Here is a 21626-nt window from a genome sequence, read left to right as displayed (position 1 = left end):
GGATATCCTGAACTAGAACCAACAGATGGCGCGCGTGTACTTTGAGGGATGCGCTTTGCGTGTGCATTTGTTTTCCAATATATAAACATTGAGGATTTACGTAGTGTATTACTATGTTAAATAATCTTAAAAATAATTCAAAATGCCGAATTTTTGTTGTGTTCCTAGATGTAAAAACCAGAGAAAGCTTTTTGCCTTCAATCAGGTCCCGAAAGATTCTGAATATGTGCTTTAAAACAATATAACTAATTAAATTGCGCCTATTAAACAAAAAGAACTACTTCAAATAAGGAATTGCTGGCTACAGTTTCATTTTGGAAGAAGGCGAAGAAAAAATTTTTAATAAAAACAACGCAACCTCGACAGAAAGCTATGTTAGCTTAGATTGTATGCAGTACTTGGAGTTCCCGAAGTTTACGACTGCATTTTACAATGGAACGATACTTGGCCTACAGTAAACTCTCGATTAACTGGACTGTTTATTATCTAGGACGATCCGTGGTGAAAAGAAATATATAGGCCTATAAATAATATAGTCTATGTAACTTACTGAAACCATGTTTTAACTTCAAATTTTCAAAATCATCATACATAATATTCAAAACTGCTTGTCCTTAACCTACAAAACGCACGAATAGGCTAATCGTGATACTACTGCGATCATATTGTATCATCCTATTAAAAATTGCATTTGTTCTTTCTGCAATTAGAGAAAAAAAGTACGAGGAATTCAAGCCCCATTGACATTGGTGGCTGCATATCCTGTTTATCACTTACGGTACCTACTGAAAATACTTATGGTTAAAGAGGTAATATTCACCTTCGACAAAGATCCTTCTTTTTCTATTCGTGCACCTCGTTCTCAAAGTTTTCATGAACATTCAATTTACTCGTATCTATATTCTGCATACTGCAGATTTTCCCATCCATCTCTTATGGGGAATAGCTCAGTATCATACAAGTTTACGCTATTATTTATTATAAATTAAATTAGATTATGATGTAGGAAAATACTGAATTATATTAAATTATACTATGTTATACAAAATAATTACAAATATCATTTTGACACGCACAGAAAACCAACAAGTAGGAGAATGTAATGAACTGTAGCATATGACATAATATAGCCCTGTGCCGCATGGAACGCTCCTGCCATCTAACGGTGAAACTTCGCATATGATATCCCTATACCCAACGACACGTGATTCATCTAATAAAAGTCCCTAGCGCCCACTTTATCCATCACAAATTCTTTCATGACCTAAACGAGAATAAAACTCGGGTCGCCACGGTGGAAGTCAGACAAGCTGACCACTCGGCCATAGGCTGACTTCCACGTGATTAATTTGGTGCTGGTAAGTTAGCAACACGGCATGGAGACACATTGCAGTTGGTTGATTTGTAACCGATATGAATTAATAACAAGGGAATCTACAACAGAGTACAGACACCCACATCACTTTGATAATTTGGAACCAATAGGAGTTCGAGATACGTAGTTACCTCTGTAATACGGTACAGATAATCACGACAATTAATTTGGAGCCGGCAGGGATTTGGAACTTGTCTCAATACGGTACACATGCACTCACGCATTTAGTAGATTTGTAACCAATAATATAGAATTATAGATCCCCTGCAACACGGTACAGATACCTAAGGCACTTAATTAATTTGTAATAAGGCACTTGTCAATAAGTTATAATGTCCTGGACATTTATGTAACCGATAAGAGTTAAAGATAGCTGCCTCTGTAACACGGTACAGATACCTACAATATTTGGTTGATATTGAACAAACAGTGAAGTGCTTTGTGTACTGTGTGGCATTGTATGAAGCAGAAACATGGGCATTACGACGAATTGAAGAGAAACGAATAGAAGCATTTGAAATGTGGATATGGAGAAGAATGGAACGTGTGAAGTGGACAGACAGAATAAGAAATGAAGTTGTGTTGGAAAGAATGAATGAAGAAAGAATGATGCTGAAACTGATCAGAAAGAGAAAAAAGGAATTGGTTATGTCACTGGCTGAGAAGAAATTACCTACTGAAGGATGCAATGGAAGGAATGGTGAACGGGAGAAGAGTTCGGGGCAGAAGAAGATATCAGATGACAGACGACATGTGGATCACATGTGGATCATATGCGGAGACTAAGAGGAAGGCAGAAAATAGGAGAGATTGGAGAATGCTGGGTTTGCAGTGAAAGACCAACCCTGGGAAGAACACGTACGTATGTATGTATGTATGTATGTATGTATGTATGTATGTATGTATGTATGTATGTATGTATGTATGTATTGAACAAATCCATAGAAAATTGGAAAACTGCTTTCACAGGATAATACAGGTACAGTAACTGATTAATATAAAACCAGTATAAATTAGACAATTTTCTCCATATTACCGTAAGCTTAAACATAAGCACACATTGTTGATTTAGAGCCGGTAGCAATAAGATATAGTTGTTTCCACAACACGGTACAGATATCCGCGACAGTTGGTTAATTTGGAACCGGCAGGAATTAGACACTTGTCTTCACAATATGGTGTAGTTATCCACGATACTTTGTTGAATTGGAACAATATGATATTCGAGTTAGAAATAGGCCTCTATATATTTATCTCCAAAACACAATACACACAACCACATGTTGTTGATTTAGAACCCAAAGAAATTAGAAATAGTTGTCTGTACAAAATAGTGCAGATATCAAGATGTCTGAATATTGGATCCGGTAAGAATGAAAATGATAGTTGCCTCTATAATATTGCAGGCCTACATATACCCACAACACTTCGATTTTTTGTAGCCGGTAAGAATTAGAAGCAATTGTCTTAACACGGTAATAGATACCCACACCACGGGGTTGAATTTTTATTAGGTTTGTACTTACCATGTACTGGAGATCCACACAGACAGGCCATTAGCACCGCCACGGTCAAGGTACCCATGATGGTGCGAGACACTACAGCTGACTGCTCGCATCCATCACTTGAGGACCGGTATTGTTGCTTATCAGCGAGCGACACAAAAAAGCACTTTACAACGCGCGTACAAAAAATTAAACAAACCACTAGAAAAACGTTCGTATCAAAATCTTCTCCTGCAAGACTTCACCGCGTAGCCGCTCTGCGCATTCCAATCCAGCGGTTCTGAAAAGAGAGAGCACAGAAATTAGGAAGAAAGTAACACCTGGAGATACTTAATCAAATTTAATAAAACAGATCGTATCTGGCTACACTTTTACTGCACTCAAGTTGTAGCATGTGCCTGGAAAGCAAGGTGAGATTTATCAATATTCCACACGAACTGGGGTTGTATACTTTGAGTTATTGAATTTATGTTTGTCCGCGTTGTTTTCAACAACATAATGATAATGATGGCAGTAATAATAATAATAATAATAATAATAATAATAATAATAATAATAATAATAATAATAATACACATCACAAAAAGTTTGGAAATAACCCTATTTTTCGAGTTTTACACCTTTTTTTTTCGAGTTATCTTTCAAATTACTGAATGTAACTAATAAAATAATTTAACACTGTTCGAAAACATGCATTTATTTGATAATTTTTATTGAATAAATTCATAAAACAACAAAATGAACAAACTGAATAATTTAATGGAGAAACATCACAATTTAAATTCGATATGAATTGGCCGTGAAACCACATTTTTTTTTAGTACCAGTACTTAAACCCCATTTCAGTTTGGTTGATAGGCTTTCCCCTCTACTCACACTTCCTACCAACAGTGAAGAGGAAGATGCTACTGTCCATCTCACAAACGTTCGACTAGTTGACTTTCTAGACAAATTTCATTTCTGAAAGTGTTTACCGGTACTCTATATTTGGAAAGTCCAGACTAAGCGTTTATATTGAATTTTATTGCTGTTTATATTAACTGGGACATTAAAAGCTACTGACAGCAGAAGATAATGTTTTCTCCACCGCTAGTTACTACTCTATAGCATACACAATGGGACAACCTGCACTGTGTCCCCGTGACTTCATAATACAAACTGACATTCCTACATGTAATTAATTATATCAGTTGAAAATATTGTAAGAACTACAGAAAAATATACTCTAACATGTAATTGTCAAACATGTATAACACTGTATTTTATATTCACTTATGTACTTTATTTACTATTTTATTTTCTAGTGTGTACAGCTTGGGGGGTGCAGGTATAAGAGGTAACAGCTACAAGACTGATGGACTCAGGACAAGTAGAAAGGGAAAGAAATGCCTTCGCATCTCTCAACTTGTATGAAATGTCGTTTAGTAGCACCCCCTCGGGCTTGAATCAATGCAGCAATAAGTCTTAAAATGTTGCTAATAAGGCCATCAAGTTCCTGTTGATCGAGACGGTTCCACTCTTTAACAAGGACTTCTCGAAGGTCTTGGTCTGTACAAAAGGACTACGTTGTCGAACGGCAACTTTGAGCCTGTCCCAAGCATGCTCTATCGGGTTCACATCATACGAACATGCTGGCCACTCCATTCTCCTCATATGAGCACACTCGAAGAACTCATCCACACATCTTGCTCGGTGTGCCATAGCATTATCGTCTTGAAAAATTAATCCATCGCCAAACTGTCTTTGGAATGGCTCAACGATGGTTTTCAGAACCTGGTTACAATACAATTCTGCCGTCATATTACCCTCGACTGACATGAGATGTGTACGACGTTCATGCATGATGCCACCCTAAAACATGATGGAACCGCCGCCTTGTTTGTAATGTGGAACTGCATGGCGAAGTCTTGTAAACATTACCTGACTCTCTCCAGATGAGAATTCGTGCTGAATCTGGTTCAAAGCAAATCCTGGTTTCATCCGAGAACAGTACACAGTTCCACTAATTGAGATTCCGGTTTTCATGTTCTTGCCCATCTCATTCTTGCAATTGTGTATTGTCTGGTCAACGAAGATGCTCGCCAAGGGCATCTAGCATGCAGATTGACTTCATGAAGACGGTTTCTGATGGTTTGTGTGGCTATATTTCTTCCAATAATTGGTTGTAGAACCCTTTGAACTTCTGTGGCATTAATTGTAGGCCTTCTCCGAGCCAATAATTGAATGTAGCGATCTTATCCTGCTGTAGTTACTCGTGGCCGATCTTCCCGAGGTCTGTCAGAGACTGACTGAATGTCTTGGTAACTTCTCCAGGTCTTCAATAACCACTAGGAGAAACTCTTAGATGTCGAGTTGTTTTCTGATATGATAGACCTTCTACGCACATTGCAATGATGCACATTCGCGTAAGGGGTGGTAGTCGATGTGCCAATCTATGGTTTTAATAATTAAAACATTAAAAATTTTCAACTTTTACATCACTATTCACATTTAGGATATGGATAACTTCACATATTTGCAATATTTGAAGCTTATTGACCTATTAGTATCTTTCATTTGTTTTCATTGTTATTGCTGAATCAATAACATCGAAAAGATGATAACAATGAATATAAAAACCAAAGAGGAATCTTATTATATATGTTTATCACCATAACACAGAAAATATAGGTGTTTCCAAACTTTTTGTAATGTGGGTAAAAATAATAATAATAATAATAATAATAATAATAATAATAATAATAATAGTAATAATAATAACAATAATAATAATAATAATAGAATCTTCACGGCCTCATTCAGACGCTGAAGAACATTGATGCTAAGTTCTTCTGATAAAAATTCCCCTCTTCCTTCGCTATAAGTTTCCTTTCCAACTTAATAATGACGAAGAAGAAGAACCAAGAGGACCAAGTAATTGGTTCCAACGGACAGTTTCCCTTTTCTCAGTTTTTCTTAATATGAGACCAATATGATGCTCAGCTTGTGGAATGTTTCTGCGTTCATGACGAGGTCCAAAAAGTGAAGCATCACCGTTCTACTGTATGAACGTTTACGCTCTTGACTGAAATTCAGTAATATTACCCTTATTATCTTTGAATTTGTTTGGCAACTCTTGGTCCAAGAAAACATACACTAATTTCAAGGCAAAAAATTGTTCCAGGACCGGCTATCAAACCCGGGACCTTTGGCTCAGCGCGCCAACGCTCTACCGACTGAGTTACCCAGGAGCTATAACAGACCCATGCTTTTCAATTTCTCCCTTATATCCACATATCTCAAGTGGGTTGACAGAACGCCAGAGCCAAGCATTGCGTGCACACTTACTATGTGACTTAAATTTGTGGTTTTCTGTTATCGAAACAGTAACGCGTATTATACAAATCTGGCTTTTCAGCCAAAGGTCTAAAGGTCCCGGGTTCGATACCCGGCCCTGGAAAAAATTTTTCGTTGAAATTATTCAAGTCAGTTTTATCTGAAAGCCAGATTTGTTAAACTTCCACTAATTCATAATAATTGTTGGTAACGTCCAAGCCAAAATTCACAATTCGTAATATGATCGATTGAATAACATTTTGGCACAATTGCTTCAGCAAAGTAATGTAAGCATCTAAAAGTTTTTGTACAAGTGTTGGTGGTGGAGGTGGTGGTGGCGGTAGTAGTAGTAGTAGTAGTAGTAGTAGTAGTAGTAGTAGTAGTAGTAGTAGTAGTAGTAGTAGTAGTAGTACTAAGTTATATTAAGCGATGGTCCACACTTGTGGAGTAACGGTTAGCTCGTCTGGCCGCGAAACCAGGTGGCCCGGGTTCGATTCCCGGTCGGGACAAGTTACCTGGTTGAGTTTTTTTCCGGGGTTTTCCCTCAACCAATTACGAGCAAATGTTTGGGTAACTATCGGTGCTGGATCCCGGACTCATTTCATCGGCATTCAGACGCTAAATAACCTAAGATGTTGATAAAGCGTCGTAAAATAACCTACTAAAATAAAAAATAAAAAAATATATTTAGCGATGCTGTCGACTACAGAGGCTATTTAGTGTCGAAATTCAGCGTGGGCCAGAAATTAGACAAATTTTTCCTGTAACTCTCTAAAGAGACAAGATCCTTTCATATGACGTAAATGTACGACACTGGAATCAAAATTTTACTTCCATCTTGAGAAAACCACGAAAAGGATTTTATACTTCTTTCAAATCCATCGTTGTTGGTAGATTCTGAACTGGAGAACATCTCCAATGAATCTTGCAGGCGATGAAAGACAGCCTCATAAACAATTCAACACATTACTTTGGGGTGTCAGGCAGTAACTGCTAATGAATATATCACCAGACAGAGCCAATTCGCAGACATCATACTTCGCCTCAGCACTCTAAAATACAGATATTTCGAACCATGAGCACACTATTACCAGTACATTACTAAGAATGTGTTGAAAAACAAAACGCATCTACAATGGAGTCTCGTACAGTTATTGCTGATAGAATAGTTACATAAAATAAACAAGTTGTAAGTGAAGAGGCCAAACAAACATGTTTTACAGATGTATAAATATTTCAAACACAATCTGTAGAATAAATTTACATTCATTTTGTTGAACAACTTTGACAAATGCAGGAATAGGAAGCAACCATTGTGCCCATAGTTATTATATCTGCAACTGGAATGGCACCACATTGATAAACAAAATGGCAGGGGATTCCTAAGCTGTAGTTTCATGGAACGTTTAAGTGGTTGTATGATTATATAAGTCTGGACATGGGCGAAATAAATTAAAGATAATTATGCATGTTCCTTTACTAAAACTTATTTTATTTGCATCCGTTATGCTATGCTGCGGATTGCATCGGCCCGCTGCCGCTAAGGGGCGGTTAAATGTTGCAAGTTGCATCGGAGCGTTCTCGCTAAGGAGAAAGATGCGTGCAGAGCAAAGATTCTTCACTTTATAGCTTGGGGATCTCTTTCACATAATGTGCATTTTGCGGACCCCTTAAAATGTTAACTTATATTTTTACTTAGTACAAGGCCTAACAAAATCTTTTCCTGTACATAAGCTACCGGTATTTGTTTTTCACTTCACATATTATTACAAATTGAAGTTTAGTTTACAACCTTTGCAAAAAATTAGACAAATTAACCAATTAAAACATTTCTATGAAAATTAAGATACATTTATTACTGAGATTGCATGGTATTTTTATTATACTTTTCATAATGAAATAACAAAACAAATTTCAGTTTGAAAACACATTTGTGGACCGCTGACTATTAACTCTCGCATCCAGAAGTCCGCGGACCACATTTTAACCCTTTCTAACCCAAATTAAATTTACAAGCAATCCATATTGAAACAAATAGATGTATTAGGACCAATTCAGTGACCAAGTTACGGGTGTGGCAACATTTGAAACAAAACTATATTGATGAAAATGTATTGAAATAGAAGTTATCCAGCAAAATTTACCTTCATATGTAACACACAAGTATATAAATGCTATAAAGTTAATTATTGCCATATGGTATCTATAGGTAAGAAAGGGTTAAGAATAATAGTGTAGACTAAGGTATTAGATAAATATAACAGACAATTTTTCCGAATAGGTGCCCATTTAAACATTGCGCATTATGAACTTAAAAGAAAAAAAAAAAAAAAAAAGGAACAAAACTATAACCGTACGCGACGCAAATCGAAATTTCTGAGTTCTTCTGCTCTCGATTTAAGTTATAAATCTAAATGGTACTCTAAGCCGCTTAGGTAAATCGGTTGGCAGAACGCTGGCTTACAATAACCTCGGAGCCATGCTTCAAAAAATAGGGCAATACTTGTGTTTGCGTGATTCCGAATCGATCGGTATTGTAGGCGTTTCTTGTTTATTCAAACATTAGTACATCTGTATCTGAGATACCGGAGCCTCCAGGTAAGTCACCGTGACGATTTATGTAGGCCTAGATATATGACGTACGGCAGACCACCACCACCACCACCAGAGGTATGATATATGGCTTTTTGGCTGGAGAGAAACGTGTAGTGCGGAGGATGGTGGAGCTGGCTTAGCCGTGCATCACAATCGGCACGCAATTCATTCTACGATGGGTATACAAAAAGCCTACTTTGCTGCACTTCAGAAGATGATTTACAACGATAATTCTATAGTTTAAAATTAATAGCTGATAAATATCGCATGGAAATAACCACGGAAAAAATAATAATGACATTCTGCGGCAAAGAACCTGTACGAAACAAAATTTGTGTAAATGGTAACATTTTAGAAAGGGTTAATGAATTCAATTATCTTGATTTCAAGCTATCCTTTCTACCTCATCTAGGTATCTCACAAAATTTTTTTAATTCAATAAATCTGCAGCAACCATCAACAGTACAATGAAACCGTCTTTAGTCCAGAAACATACCTGCACTCGTCTGTACAAGACCTGTCATTTGTTACGGCAGCGAAGCTTGGACTTTACGAAAAAGCGATGAAAATAGAATTACTGCCAGTGAAATGAAGTTCATGCGCCGAACACCAGAATACACTACATGGAATCATAAAAGAAATGAATACATCCTACAAGAACTGTGAATGAAACCTGTACTGCAGTATATTCATCAGTATCAAGATAACTGGTTTCACCATGTCAAGCGTATGCCTAGAACAGTAGTTTCAGAGTTGTAAGCTCCAAAACCGGTTGTGGAGCTAGAGTCGGAGCGTGAACTTGCTTATGTCTGTGGAAGCACCGGAGCACGCGAGTCTAGTGGAGCGCTCCGCGTCGTTTAGTCTCTGTCTGACAACGCTGGCCTAGAACAAGGATTCCTCGAGTAATCTTCAACTACAGACCAACATGGAAAAGATTACTGGGTGCCCTGTGAAGAGATGGCGGGAAAACATTTGTAGACCGGAACAGTCCTTCTAGGATTAGGCCTATTACCTGTTAGGATGATGATGATGATAAGATGATGATGATGATGATATGACTATAACAACGCAACTTTTGACGGCTTTCGAAAGTATATGCAAGCGCAGCTTAAAAACACATGTAATCGTTCGCGAAAAAAATAAAACAGCTTTATAATTTTCGTGAATTTTACAGCTTATAGAGTTTTCCTGTAAATTTAATGAACAAAATTACACTAAGCATTCAATATTGAAGCCACCGGCGTAGTCGGCTAAGGTGCTTGCCTTCCGATCTGGAGCTGCGCTCTAGCGCGGGTTCGATTCGCGCTTGAGCTGATTATCGGACTTGATTTTTCCGAGGTTTTCCCAACTTAAGGCAAATGACATGCTTTCAAAACACATGCTTTTCTTTAAATCCTTCTAACTTATTTATTGAAGTTATCTCATATTTTTGTTATTGGATAGGCCTAATCTATGACGAATTCTCGGACTCATCTCGGCAAATACCATTTCGCTATCACCAATCTGAACCTAGTAGCTGATACAGCGTCGTTAAATAAACAACTTTATATATATATATATATATATATATATATATATATATATATATTTGAGATTTTGGTACACACGTTATACGAAGGGATTTTTTAAAAGCGAATTACTATTATAGGCCTATATTGATTATTAGTTGTTGAGAAATGGACCACTGTCCTTAGAAACTGAGGTATCTGTAATGCCTACCTAATATAGGCTACAGTTCTCTAAATTCTAAACTAAGACACATGGGCACAACGCAATCTAACACAACAGATGTATATGCAAAATGTAATCCATTGAACACATTGCAACTAAATGCTCGATTCTGGCTGACATTGGATACTTATCTAGACACAACAGAGTTGTCGAAATTATACACTTACAGCCACAGATGAAACATAATCCCATTACCAGCCATCAACCATATTACAGGCACAACCCAGAATTAATGTTAGATATAATGAAACTGTTGCATTCGAATCGAGTAATAACAACCGACAAGGGTGTATTGTCATTAGATAACAGACCGTCCCAAGCTAAAATTACAATAACTGATATCGAAATTCTCTTGTCAAATATGCAGAAATTACTGTAGTATTATGAATGTGGCACATCACATTTACGATGAAAGAGTAATGGAACGGAGAAAAACTCTCTCCGGCGCCGGAATTTGAACCCGGGTTTTCAGCTCTACGTGCTGACGCTTTATCCACTAAGCCACACCGGATTCCACCCCGGCGTCGGAATAATATACATCACATTTATTTATTTATTTATTTATTTATTCTGGTGTAGTTAAGGCCATCAGGCCTTCTCTTCCACAACACCAGGAATACAAATACAATAACAGAAATAAAAAGGAAAAAAAAACACTATAAACGAAGTAAAGTCACACAAAAATATACACAGCTTGCAGTCACGCAAACTTTAAATGAGTGATTAAGTATAATTAATTGTATCCTAATTAACTAACATAAACAAGAAACTTGCGATTTTAATCTGGAGTAAAAAAAAAAAACACAAATCAACACTTCTAGCAATATCTAAAAAGCATTAAACAAGACAAAATTTTCCAATTTAATTTTGAATTGTGATAAAGTCCGGCAGTCCCTGACATCATTAGGTAGCGAATTCCAGAGACGAGGTACATTTAGTACATTCCTAAACAATTTCTCATGTTATCAGTTACATTTCAGATTCAAAAATTCACATAAAACAGCTATTCGTGCGAGAAAATAAATAAAGGAGAAGAAAGGTCGAAAATACGAAAGAAATACAAAGGTGGGGAAAAAAAAAACAAGCAATGCAAGAATGAAACAAAGTGAGACGATTTAACACACTTAGTAATTTGGGCTAAATCTCAATCCAGATAAAACCCAAGGCATTCTCTTAGGGAAGCACAGGCTTCTATCTTCTATTAATATGAACACCCTTCAGTCTCTCTCTCTCTCTCTCTCTCTCTCTCTCTCTCTCTCTCTCTCTCTCTCAACACAATCATTCCTTTATTGCTACTGTAAAAAACCTCGGCATCTATTTCGACTCTAATATGAACTGGAACACACAAATCAGATATATTTGTAGAAAAGTTTTGTCTATCATGCATTCTTTGAAACGTCTGAAAAATTTCCTTCCTACTAATCTGAAAGAAATCCTAGTACAGACCCTTGTGATGCCTCATTTTGACCCATGGCTAACGAGAAAGACAGGCTTCCGCACAAATCGGAGTCATGTGGTTATCATGATCTAGTCATGGCCATCTTGACAATCGCCTAATATAAATACATGTTCAAAGTTCTTAAAAAAAAGCAAACCAAAAAAAAAAACCGAGGAATTGCTATATTAAACTCATGTTAAACGTACATTTACATATAAACTTGTTCAATGTTGGTCATGTTATGACTAAGAATGTGACGTCGCGCCACAGCCTGTCTTTCTCGTTAGCCACGCTTTGACTAATGTGACATTTTATATAGCGACCTAAGTGCTGAACTTCCTCAAAAACTACAACGTGTACATAATGTTTGCGTCCAATTTATTTTCAGTATTTTCATGCTCATATAACGGGATATTTTTTACGTCTTTCCCGGCTCCGCTTGCAAAATAAACGTTTAGTACATCCTCTTTGTCTATTTTATCGAATTATACATAATTCCACAGCCAACTACCTTGCTTCTCGGTTTACTCTTCTCGCTTCACATCATAATTGTAATAAACGTTCACAGCACAATCTGTTGCTATCAATACCACGTCATCAGATATCTCTGTACTCAGGTTCTTTCTCAATAGTCATGGCCAGCTCCTGGAATTCGCTGCCGCTGGACATCAGGATTAGTTTTAGTCCTCAGTCCTTTAAAATTAGTTTATTGAAGAATATTTTTAATGCACAGAATTAGTATTTTGCAGCTAAAATTTTTTAATATACAGTTTTGACTTTGTTGTTTCCATTGACACTAACTTCTAGATAATTGTCATTGCTTCAATATAATCCACAGGCCTACTGATCATACAAATTGTATTCTTCCTTTAGTTTTGTGATTGTATTAATATGCATTCAATTTTTTTAGGTTACTACTTGTATATTTCGTTTGCAGCCATTTTTCCGAAATCAACTTTCCGACTGACCATTTTTCCGAATGAGCATTTTTCCGAAACCTACTTTTCCGCATGGCCATTATTCCGAATGATCATTTCTCTAAATGACCATTTCTTTTACGCGTTTACTGTTTACCGAAATTAATAAACCAATACATTATTAGCATAAATAGTGCCCGTTCTTTTTTTACCTACAAGAGTCATACTTTGTTGCTCATTCCATTTGGGGCAGATCCTGTACTAGACGCATCCAGGCTGAAGGTCTACCTACCGGAAGCTTACAGCGATATCGAAAACAATGAAATAAGAGTATACACCCATATGCTGCTATCATTAGCATTTGTTCCCCCAGATCATGTAAAACAATTATTCGAAGAACACAGACAAGATGTGCCTGACAAAATACTACCTATATACGATTACTTTGATCTCCATTACATCAGTGGCCGAAGAAGTAGAGGCAGAACATGACGTGTACCACAGAGCTATGACTTTCACATTTGGAATCAAGACCAATCAACATTGCAAGGTGAACACCGGACCGACAATGTAAGTGAAGCGTGGCACAATAGATTTAAAATGCACATCAGTAAGCTTCATCCATCCCTTTATACGGCCTTAGCTGAAATTCAAAAATAACAGGCTGACGCTGAGATCATGAACATTGGGAAGGTAAAAACACAGCCAAGAAAACGGTGGATAGCAGTACAAAACAGAATCAAGACAATAACACAGGAATACGAAACATAGAAGAAAGAAAACTGCCGTCTTCCAATACTTAAGGAGAACTGGGTTCAATTTTAGCTTCTGAAAAGGCATGAAATACAGGCCATGACTTGTAATACATTCAATTTTAAGTGTAAAATCACAATAATTTTAATGTGCCCTTAACTTCACTAATTCTTTCATTTAATATTCTTGATTTCGGAAAATAGGTCCTATGAAAAATGGTCATTCGGAAATTAGGAATTCGGAAAAATGTTCATTCGGAAAAAAGGACATTAGAAAAAATTGACATTCGGAAAGTTTGTTTCGGAAAAATGACCTGAAACCATATATTTGTATACCTGTATTTTCCTATATGTGCTTGAATGGAAGAGAAGGTCTGATGGCCTTAATTCTGCCAGGGAGAATAAAACTATTATTATTATTATTATTATTATTATTATTATTATTATTATTATTATTATTATCATCATCATCATCATTATAAAAATTGGTCAGACATTTGAAGAATATGTAAGGACAATGTTAATACTTAAGTTACAAGTTAAAGGTGTAGGTTAATCTCTCGTCTCCTCACTGAATAAAAGCACGAAAATGAACTCTTAGACCTTAGAGGAACTTCTTACAACAATTCAAAGAGCTGCGCTGCTCGTAGCATGTCTCATTGTGCTGAAGTTTCAGGTGGCTGAACGAGCTGAACGTCTTCTCAGCTGCGATTCATCCAGTGAAGACCATGTTCCAAGTTTCATAATGGTAACCTCGTCCTCCGGTTTCGCCGAACACTAGGCTTTGTGCCTAAGAATTTAACGAGCCAGAGTTCGACACACGCCAAGGAAATGGAGATAATATACTTCAGTTCTATAGGGACCGGGTATACGTATTGTTCTCTCATGGTTACTCTGATTAATAATGCGTAATTTTGGCCACATGACTAAGGAATTTAGACATTAATGAACACTATTGTTGGTTCTCAAGTCTACATGAAGACGATATAGTTCACAGGGCCATATCATTGCGAGCATGACGATATTAATATTAGTGATGATAAAATGATGGATGATAATGATGATAATGATACTAATAATAATGATAATAATATTAATAGATATTTTAAGTGATGATAACGATGACGGATAATAGTAATAATAATAGTCCACCGCTATGGAGTGTCTGGTCGGACCCGGGTTCAAATCCTGGTTGGTACAAGTTACTTGCTTGAGATTTTCCGGAGGTTCTCCCTAAATAATTGAAACAGAATTGCTGGGTAACTTTCGGCGTTGGCTTTCGGACTTATTGCGCCACCATAACTCTTTCATCATCGTCTTCGTTTCTTTCCCATATTTCGGTCTTGCTTCGCTGTAGAGTCGGCTACGGGTCGCCACCGAACTTGGACCCTGTAGTATGTGGCCATTAGTTGCTGGTGGTAGTGCTATGTAAAGTGGAATCTCCCCTGGGGCTCATAGTGCTCGTGGGGCCTGGCTTGGGTCGCGGTGATGTCCAATCGGAAAGGTAAAAAGAATTCTGTAGGTTATAGGAGAGTTCGGAGGCGGCCCGTAGGGGAATCTGTAGAGCGGAGGGTCTTAAGGCAAGCACAATGGGCCGGGTAGCACAATGGGCCTACTCGAGCGGCCAACGTGCGAGGACTGTCTCCAGTCTGTGTCCTTTCCTTAACGCGAGACTAATAGATGATAATTATAATAATAATAAATCTGGATTCTAATCAGAATTCGTCAGAAGTGGAAGCTATCTTTAAACAAATATACAAGTTCTATCGCTATAGAAACAAGTCGGGGTCCCGCATAATTTCGCCATTCAAGGCTGTAGAATCAAATGCATTCATGAGTCTTTCTTAATGTCAGTGAAGTCGAATACCGGCAGTTTCAGAATAAATGAACCCCTATCAAATTACGCCCATCTGTTTTAGAAATAGCTGTGTTGTGGTGTTAAATTAGAATAATTTTATTATTTATGTATTCAGAATCAAGAAGATTTGTAACTTACGAACCCGAAACTCGACCAGTAAAACACGGAAATTAACTATTACCACAGAAATTAATTATTTGAGATACTTTACAATGAGTTTATAGTTGAATAAGATAAAGCTAAAAAAATTCTAAGAAAATGTGGGTTGAGACAGATGTTTCACAAAGAAAAACAAGAGCAATTAAGATAGTAGAAGCCTACGGTAATGTCACGCAAGTGCAGGACAATTAAGTTTATTAAGCAAGTTGCAAATTGAAACCCACAAGGGCAAGCAAAGTGCGGTATTGTATACGTGTCAACACACGGAGAAATGTGACAAAAGAAATATAAATAAAGGCTACAAATTTGTGAACAAAGATCGATGAAGAGATTAACGTCTCTATTCTCTGAGATAGTGATTACTCGTACCTTGTTTCTCACTGGTACACAATGAGCCAATGAAATCTAAGTGCGTCCCCTGCAGTGGCTGAGTGATCAGACCTCCAGCCTGTCGCGCAAGCAGTCCAGGTTCGATTCCCGACCTGGCCGGAGATTTTTCATTGAAACATCCATAGTGACACGTGAGGTTTTTTCGAGATTCTTCCGTTTCTCCATGTTAGGCACCTACATAATTTCGCCGAAATCTCTCCATTCAGTCATCATTTCACAGCATTCCCTTGTGCTTAAATGCGACAGGCTCATGTCAGTAGATTTACTGGCATGTAAAAGAACTCCTGCGGGACAAAATTCCGGCACATCCGGCGACGCTGATATAACCTCTGCAGTTGCGAGCGTCGTTAAATAATAAAAAAAAAAACATAACACAGCATTCCCCGAACGCCGGCTCTTGTACGTCGAACACAGAAGTTCGCCGCCAAAAAGATGTCTCAAAAGTAGGCGAAAGATGCACTATTTCGAGAAATATGTCTGGCGCTATGGTCGAACGGCAAAGGTTTGACTAACATTCAATTTTTAAAAAGTATCACGGGATTAGGAGTATCATGGAAATAGGCAACTTTACCCTACACTGCAAACAGCATGCAGAGTATCCGAAGATGATCATAAACTAATAAAGATAAGGGTATATCATGGTGGGTATGGAGGTAGGACTCTATGTTTTCATGACCTCGATACTAGAATGAGGTGGTATGGTCGACATCATGCTCTACCCCAGGAAAGACATGGTACTCTATTTGACAGGAGACTTGAGTGTACCCCGAGCCGTTCTGAAAGCTTTAGCAATCAGAATATTCCCACCACCACATAGGATTGAACCCGGAATCTTCCAGTCCATAACAAGTTGCTCTATCCTGCCGCCAGTTACACAAATAGCTTTTCATCTATTTCAAATGTTGTTGGGAAAATGTTTGAAATTATGTCATCGATTTTATGGATTTTAACAAAAGGAAGGGAATAATGATCCTGACCAAAATATAAACAAAAACTGTTATTACACATAAATATTTGTGTCATATTCTGCACAGCTTGCAATGGTAAACACAATATCAATCTTCTTCACACTACAACTAAGTGCTTCTCAAACAACGTTTTATTCAGATCGAGACTGTGACGACCGTACACTTAGAAACGCTTCTCTCTTTTTCTAGCTCCAGAAAAATTAATAGTTATTTGACTCGTTTTTGTGTAGATATGAAATATAACGGTTAAAACTGTTCATTGGGTCTCAGTTTTTATATTTTTATCATACAAAGCATAAACACGAAGTATTGTAACGCTACAAAAATTCGAAATCGAGATTTTTACGGAAATAAGCCTACATTTTTTCAACATCCCATTACCGACAAAGTCATTTTCAGTAGGTATGTTATCTATCTTGGTGTCCGTTTGCACACACGGATTCATTCTAAACGGATATTACTTATGTTTAGTATCTACGAGTCAATCCAACAGGTAATCAAAGAAGTGCAATAATCAATTTATGCAAAAATTAGTTTACTGGATTTGTATATCTTTATTAAAAAAATACATAAATAATTTAGTTGAAATCCATTAAAAATTAATTACAAATAAGTGACTTTTTTCAGAATCCCATTATAAATTTAGTAATATATTTTCATACTTCTGTCAATTTTAAATGCCGATTTGTAAAAAAAGTTACATTAGAAGTGATATACCAATACAGATCGTTCGCCTGAAAACAGGTTTTGCTTAGGTAAATGCCGTCTACCTTTTATTGTTTGTCTGTAGATCGAAAGCGACTGCAGAGAAAGTAGTATATACATTTTCCCTGGATCGTGCTTCAGAAGGTTTTGTGTTGCTTACTGTGGGCAGAAAACACAGGCTGCAGTGACGTCAAGGTTTGAACATTAGTATACAGTTGACTTCCATTCAGTGCGGTTCTGTTTATTTCATGGCAGTGTAGTACATACTAGAACAGCGAATCTTCAGTTATGGCACGTACTATAAAGAGTGTAAACTATATAAATTGCCAAAAATTACTGGTGGTTGAACATAAATAACGGAAAGAAAAAGTCAAATGTTTTTCTGTAATTGTCATTGTTTTCCCAGAAAGAATTATGTTTTGTGAGTCTAACTTTTTTGGAAAAGATAATAGACAGGCTACTTTGCCCGATATGTAGGCTACGCAGGAGTCGTTTGTTACTCTGTTGTGTATTGGTGTGTTGGGTGCAAGGTCATTGGCAGTAACATTTACGTTCAGTCGAAATGTAAACAAATAATTAAACTATTATCAATCTCAAAAACGTATTTTACAAACTAAAAATAAAATTATAAGATATAATTAAATTCCACTAGATATTTTGTTCAGTAGACCGATATGTACTAATTATACCTATATTAAGTCGCTAGATGTTAGTGCCAAAAGCTGACTCGCTGAATCACCGCTAATTGGGCTATTACTTGCGCATATCACTTTCGTACTAAGCAAAACTTTTTTCCAGGCATATACACGTTACAATTAGGTTCATCATGTGGAATTTATACATATTTAATTACATACTCTACTTAAGTCGTACATTTTATGAATGAATGATGACTGTTCTTATGTGCAACCCAAGAAACGAAATGTACCTTCTATCAATATAGGCTATAGGAAGTAAATGACTTCATTTATGCATGAATAAGCGAAGGGTCCCGGGATCGATACCCGGCCCCGGAATAATTTTTCCCTTGAAATTCTTCAAGTCTGCTTCACAGGGAGCTTTACCTGAAGCCAGATTTTCATTTATGCATGTTTTAACTACTACTGGGCGGGGGGGGGGGGGAGAACTATAAACAGTAATACCATTCGCAAGTTGATAGAGGAACCGAATTGTTGGAAACAAGAGTAAAACCTTCTTGACACTTTTTTTCTTTAATTCTCAACTGCTGCTTGCAACTGTTTCACTACAAAGTGGAGCTAAAGTTTCAAAGTAAAATTCCATATTTAATTGTGTCACTTCTTTCTATTCCATTAAATGCAATAATATTTCAGCTTAAGACATTTGTACTTTTGTTAATACAAGTGTTTGCCATGAAGGACAATATTTGATTCCGTGAACTTATTAATGGCATGATGGTCGAATTAAGGATCCATCACGATCACAGCGAATAGTCATTATTCAATGACTCGACAAAATTGAGTTTAAAAGCAGTTTTGCTTCCCAACGGCAATGCATTTCCTTGGAGTAGGTATAAAACAAACCTACGACGCCAAGTCCAGGATGCTTAATGTCATAAATAAATAAAAGAAATCTTGGTGCAGTACATATATGGTCATCTTAAGGAGATTGAGCTATTTGAAGGATTACCTCACCAAGTAAGTTGTGTACTCTCTGGGGGACAGTCGTGACAGAAAAAAATATTACAATGTAAAGTACGGAGGAAAAAGAGAAACATTTATTCCAAATAAAGCCATTGTAAACTATAATCCATTCTAAATCATGAAAATACTCCTACTTCCATTGCACATGATATAGTCATAAATTTCTCAGCAATATGATGACGAAGAAAGTGGATTTTACTACTCGAAATATATATTTTCCAAACAAAGTTAAAGAACTTTTTAATAGAAACTTCTGAAGGACGAAATGTCTGAATATATGCTAACAGATGTTGAACTAGTATTTGGCGATGTTTTAAAACAGCAGTTTATATTGAATAGAGGGGTGAGAACTATGAATCAATACGTAGTGACAACTTTATTAGAAAGATTTGCAAGGTGGAAAGTTGTAGGTCTCTTAAAATTCCGTGCCTGTAATCACACTCGGACTTTTCCTTGTAAAATAAAATAGAGCGAAGTAAATGACGAACAAAGGTAACATTTTCAACCGGGTATAGCCTCAATTAAAAACTAACAAGGCTACTAGGCTCTTGCAATGGTTGAACTGTTTGTTAGTTTTCTAAGACAGAGAGAAAACTAGATTAGAAGAGAAAGTGATCGAAGGATAGTTATTTATAGGAATATTGGAGATTAATAAAATTTTCATTTATATGCCTGGGTTCGCGTTTCGGAACGAGCATTTGTTCGAATCCTTAAAGGGAAGGAATTTTGTATTGAAAGTTCGGCCAGTGTATGGGACCGTTGAGCACCCGACATAGTGATGAATTTGGGGAGATACGCTAGGTAACGAAATCCGCTTTTGAAAACCAGATATTACGGCTGAGAGGATCATCGTGCTGATCTCAAATTATTACCCATTCTGGTTGGATGATCGTTCACCTCTGCTGAGACTTATAAACGTGAAGTCATTAATCGGCTGGTCGATCTTGGCCCTTTATGAGCTTTCGCGCCACAGATTACTATTGTCATTTATATGCATGAAATACAATTCAAAGCTTTCAATACTATTCTGATTTGTGTGACTGTACTAATAGACCCTAATATTGTGTTGAAATAAATACTACAGTATCGGCTTTTAAGTGCGTTTGAATTGTTGTAACTAGAGACGAGAATTCCATGCAAATGCATGTTTTATAGGAACATGGAACACAGCTCAAACTTAGTACTTATCCATTTCATTATTTTCCGTTCTAAATATGTGTACTTTTTCTGTGCAGATTTGCATGTTATGGCCTCTTTTGGGATAAAAGCATGCATAATGCATATGTAAGCAATTTTTGGCTTAATAATGCATATAATATATATTATTATTGAATTTACAAGTTTGTAGAACCCTATTTTACCCGAAGGTATATTAGGGCTGTAGTTAAATCATACATATTATAGCCCTGTACAAATAATTACATAAAATATATACATAATTATGACATAAAATACACATATTACATTAAATGTGTATGATAATGAAAATCATATTTATATTATGCAAATACAAAGGTATAAGATAAAATAGATATTATATATAGAAATAGATACACAATATATGAAATGCAGACATATTACATACAGTACTTTCCCAGGACATACCACACACAGACTTGTTACTTACAAAAAATAATAATAGTAATAATAATAATAATAATAATAATAATAATAATAATAATAATAATAAGTAAGCATTTCGTAGAAATATACATATTACTTTTAAGGACGTATATATAATATGCATTATATTCAGTTTAAATGCATGTTTTAATGGTTTTGAGTGGACACGTCAGTTTCTCGATTTTTATTACCCTCATTTTACCTTCAGGAATCAGAATTGAAATAAGGAAAATTAAAAAAAAAAAAAAAAACTAAGTAACAGAAAAAGTTTCATTCAAGTTTGCACCCATAACTTCTTGCGATGTAGAGAGGTTATGCTTTGGCTACAAAAACATATTGACTGACAAGCGCAGGAACCTCACAGAAATCAATTTAGAAATGTTGTTAGTTGTTAACTGTGCAAAAAAGTGAAGTGAAATAAGAAACTTGGAACAAAAATAAAAATAAAAATGAAGAGAGCATCCACTTCCATAGAAACCAGCTAATTCTGTTTCAGAGGAAATGAATTCCCTTTCTAATGCCATTGTTCACCTTGTATTATTTCTAAGTCTGTTCTCTGCTATGCTTCTCTGTGGTAGGCCTTACTCTGATAGTACTAAAGGCTGTGTGATGTATCTTGTCTCACTGTGAAAAG

General features: G+C 36.4%; 1 protein-coding gene across 5 annotated transcripts in view; it reads right to left on the bottom strand.

The window, feature by feature from the left end:
- robo1 (roundabout 1) overlaps window positions 1–21626 on the bottom strand; it is a 670252-nt gene that overhangs the window by 625104 nt on the left and 23522 nt on the right. For all 5 annotated transcript variants that reach the window (XM_069828459.1, XM_069828460.1, XM_069828458.1 and 2 more), the window contains exon 2: window positions 2902–3160. In XM_069828459.1, the coding sequence (XP_069684560.1) occupies window positions 2902–2959 (58 nt within the window). In that variant the 5' untranslated portion in view covers window positions 2960–3160. The remainder of the gene's footprint in view (window positions 1–2901; window positions 3161–21626) is intronic.

This window comes from Periplaneta americana, chromosome 6, assembly GCF_040183065.1.
Source record: "Periplaneta americana isolate PAMFEO1 chromosome 6, P.americana_PAMFEO1_priV1, whole genome shotgun sequence".
NCBI lineage: Eukaryota > Metazoa > Arthropoda > Insecta > Blattodea > Blattidae > Periplaneta > Periplaneta americana.
Note: the sequence above shows the minus strand (reverse complement) of the source record. Positions and strands in the feature narration are given on the sequence as shown.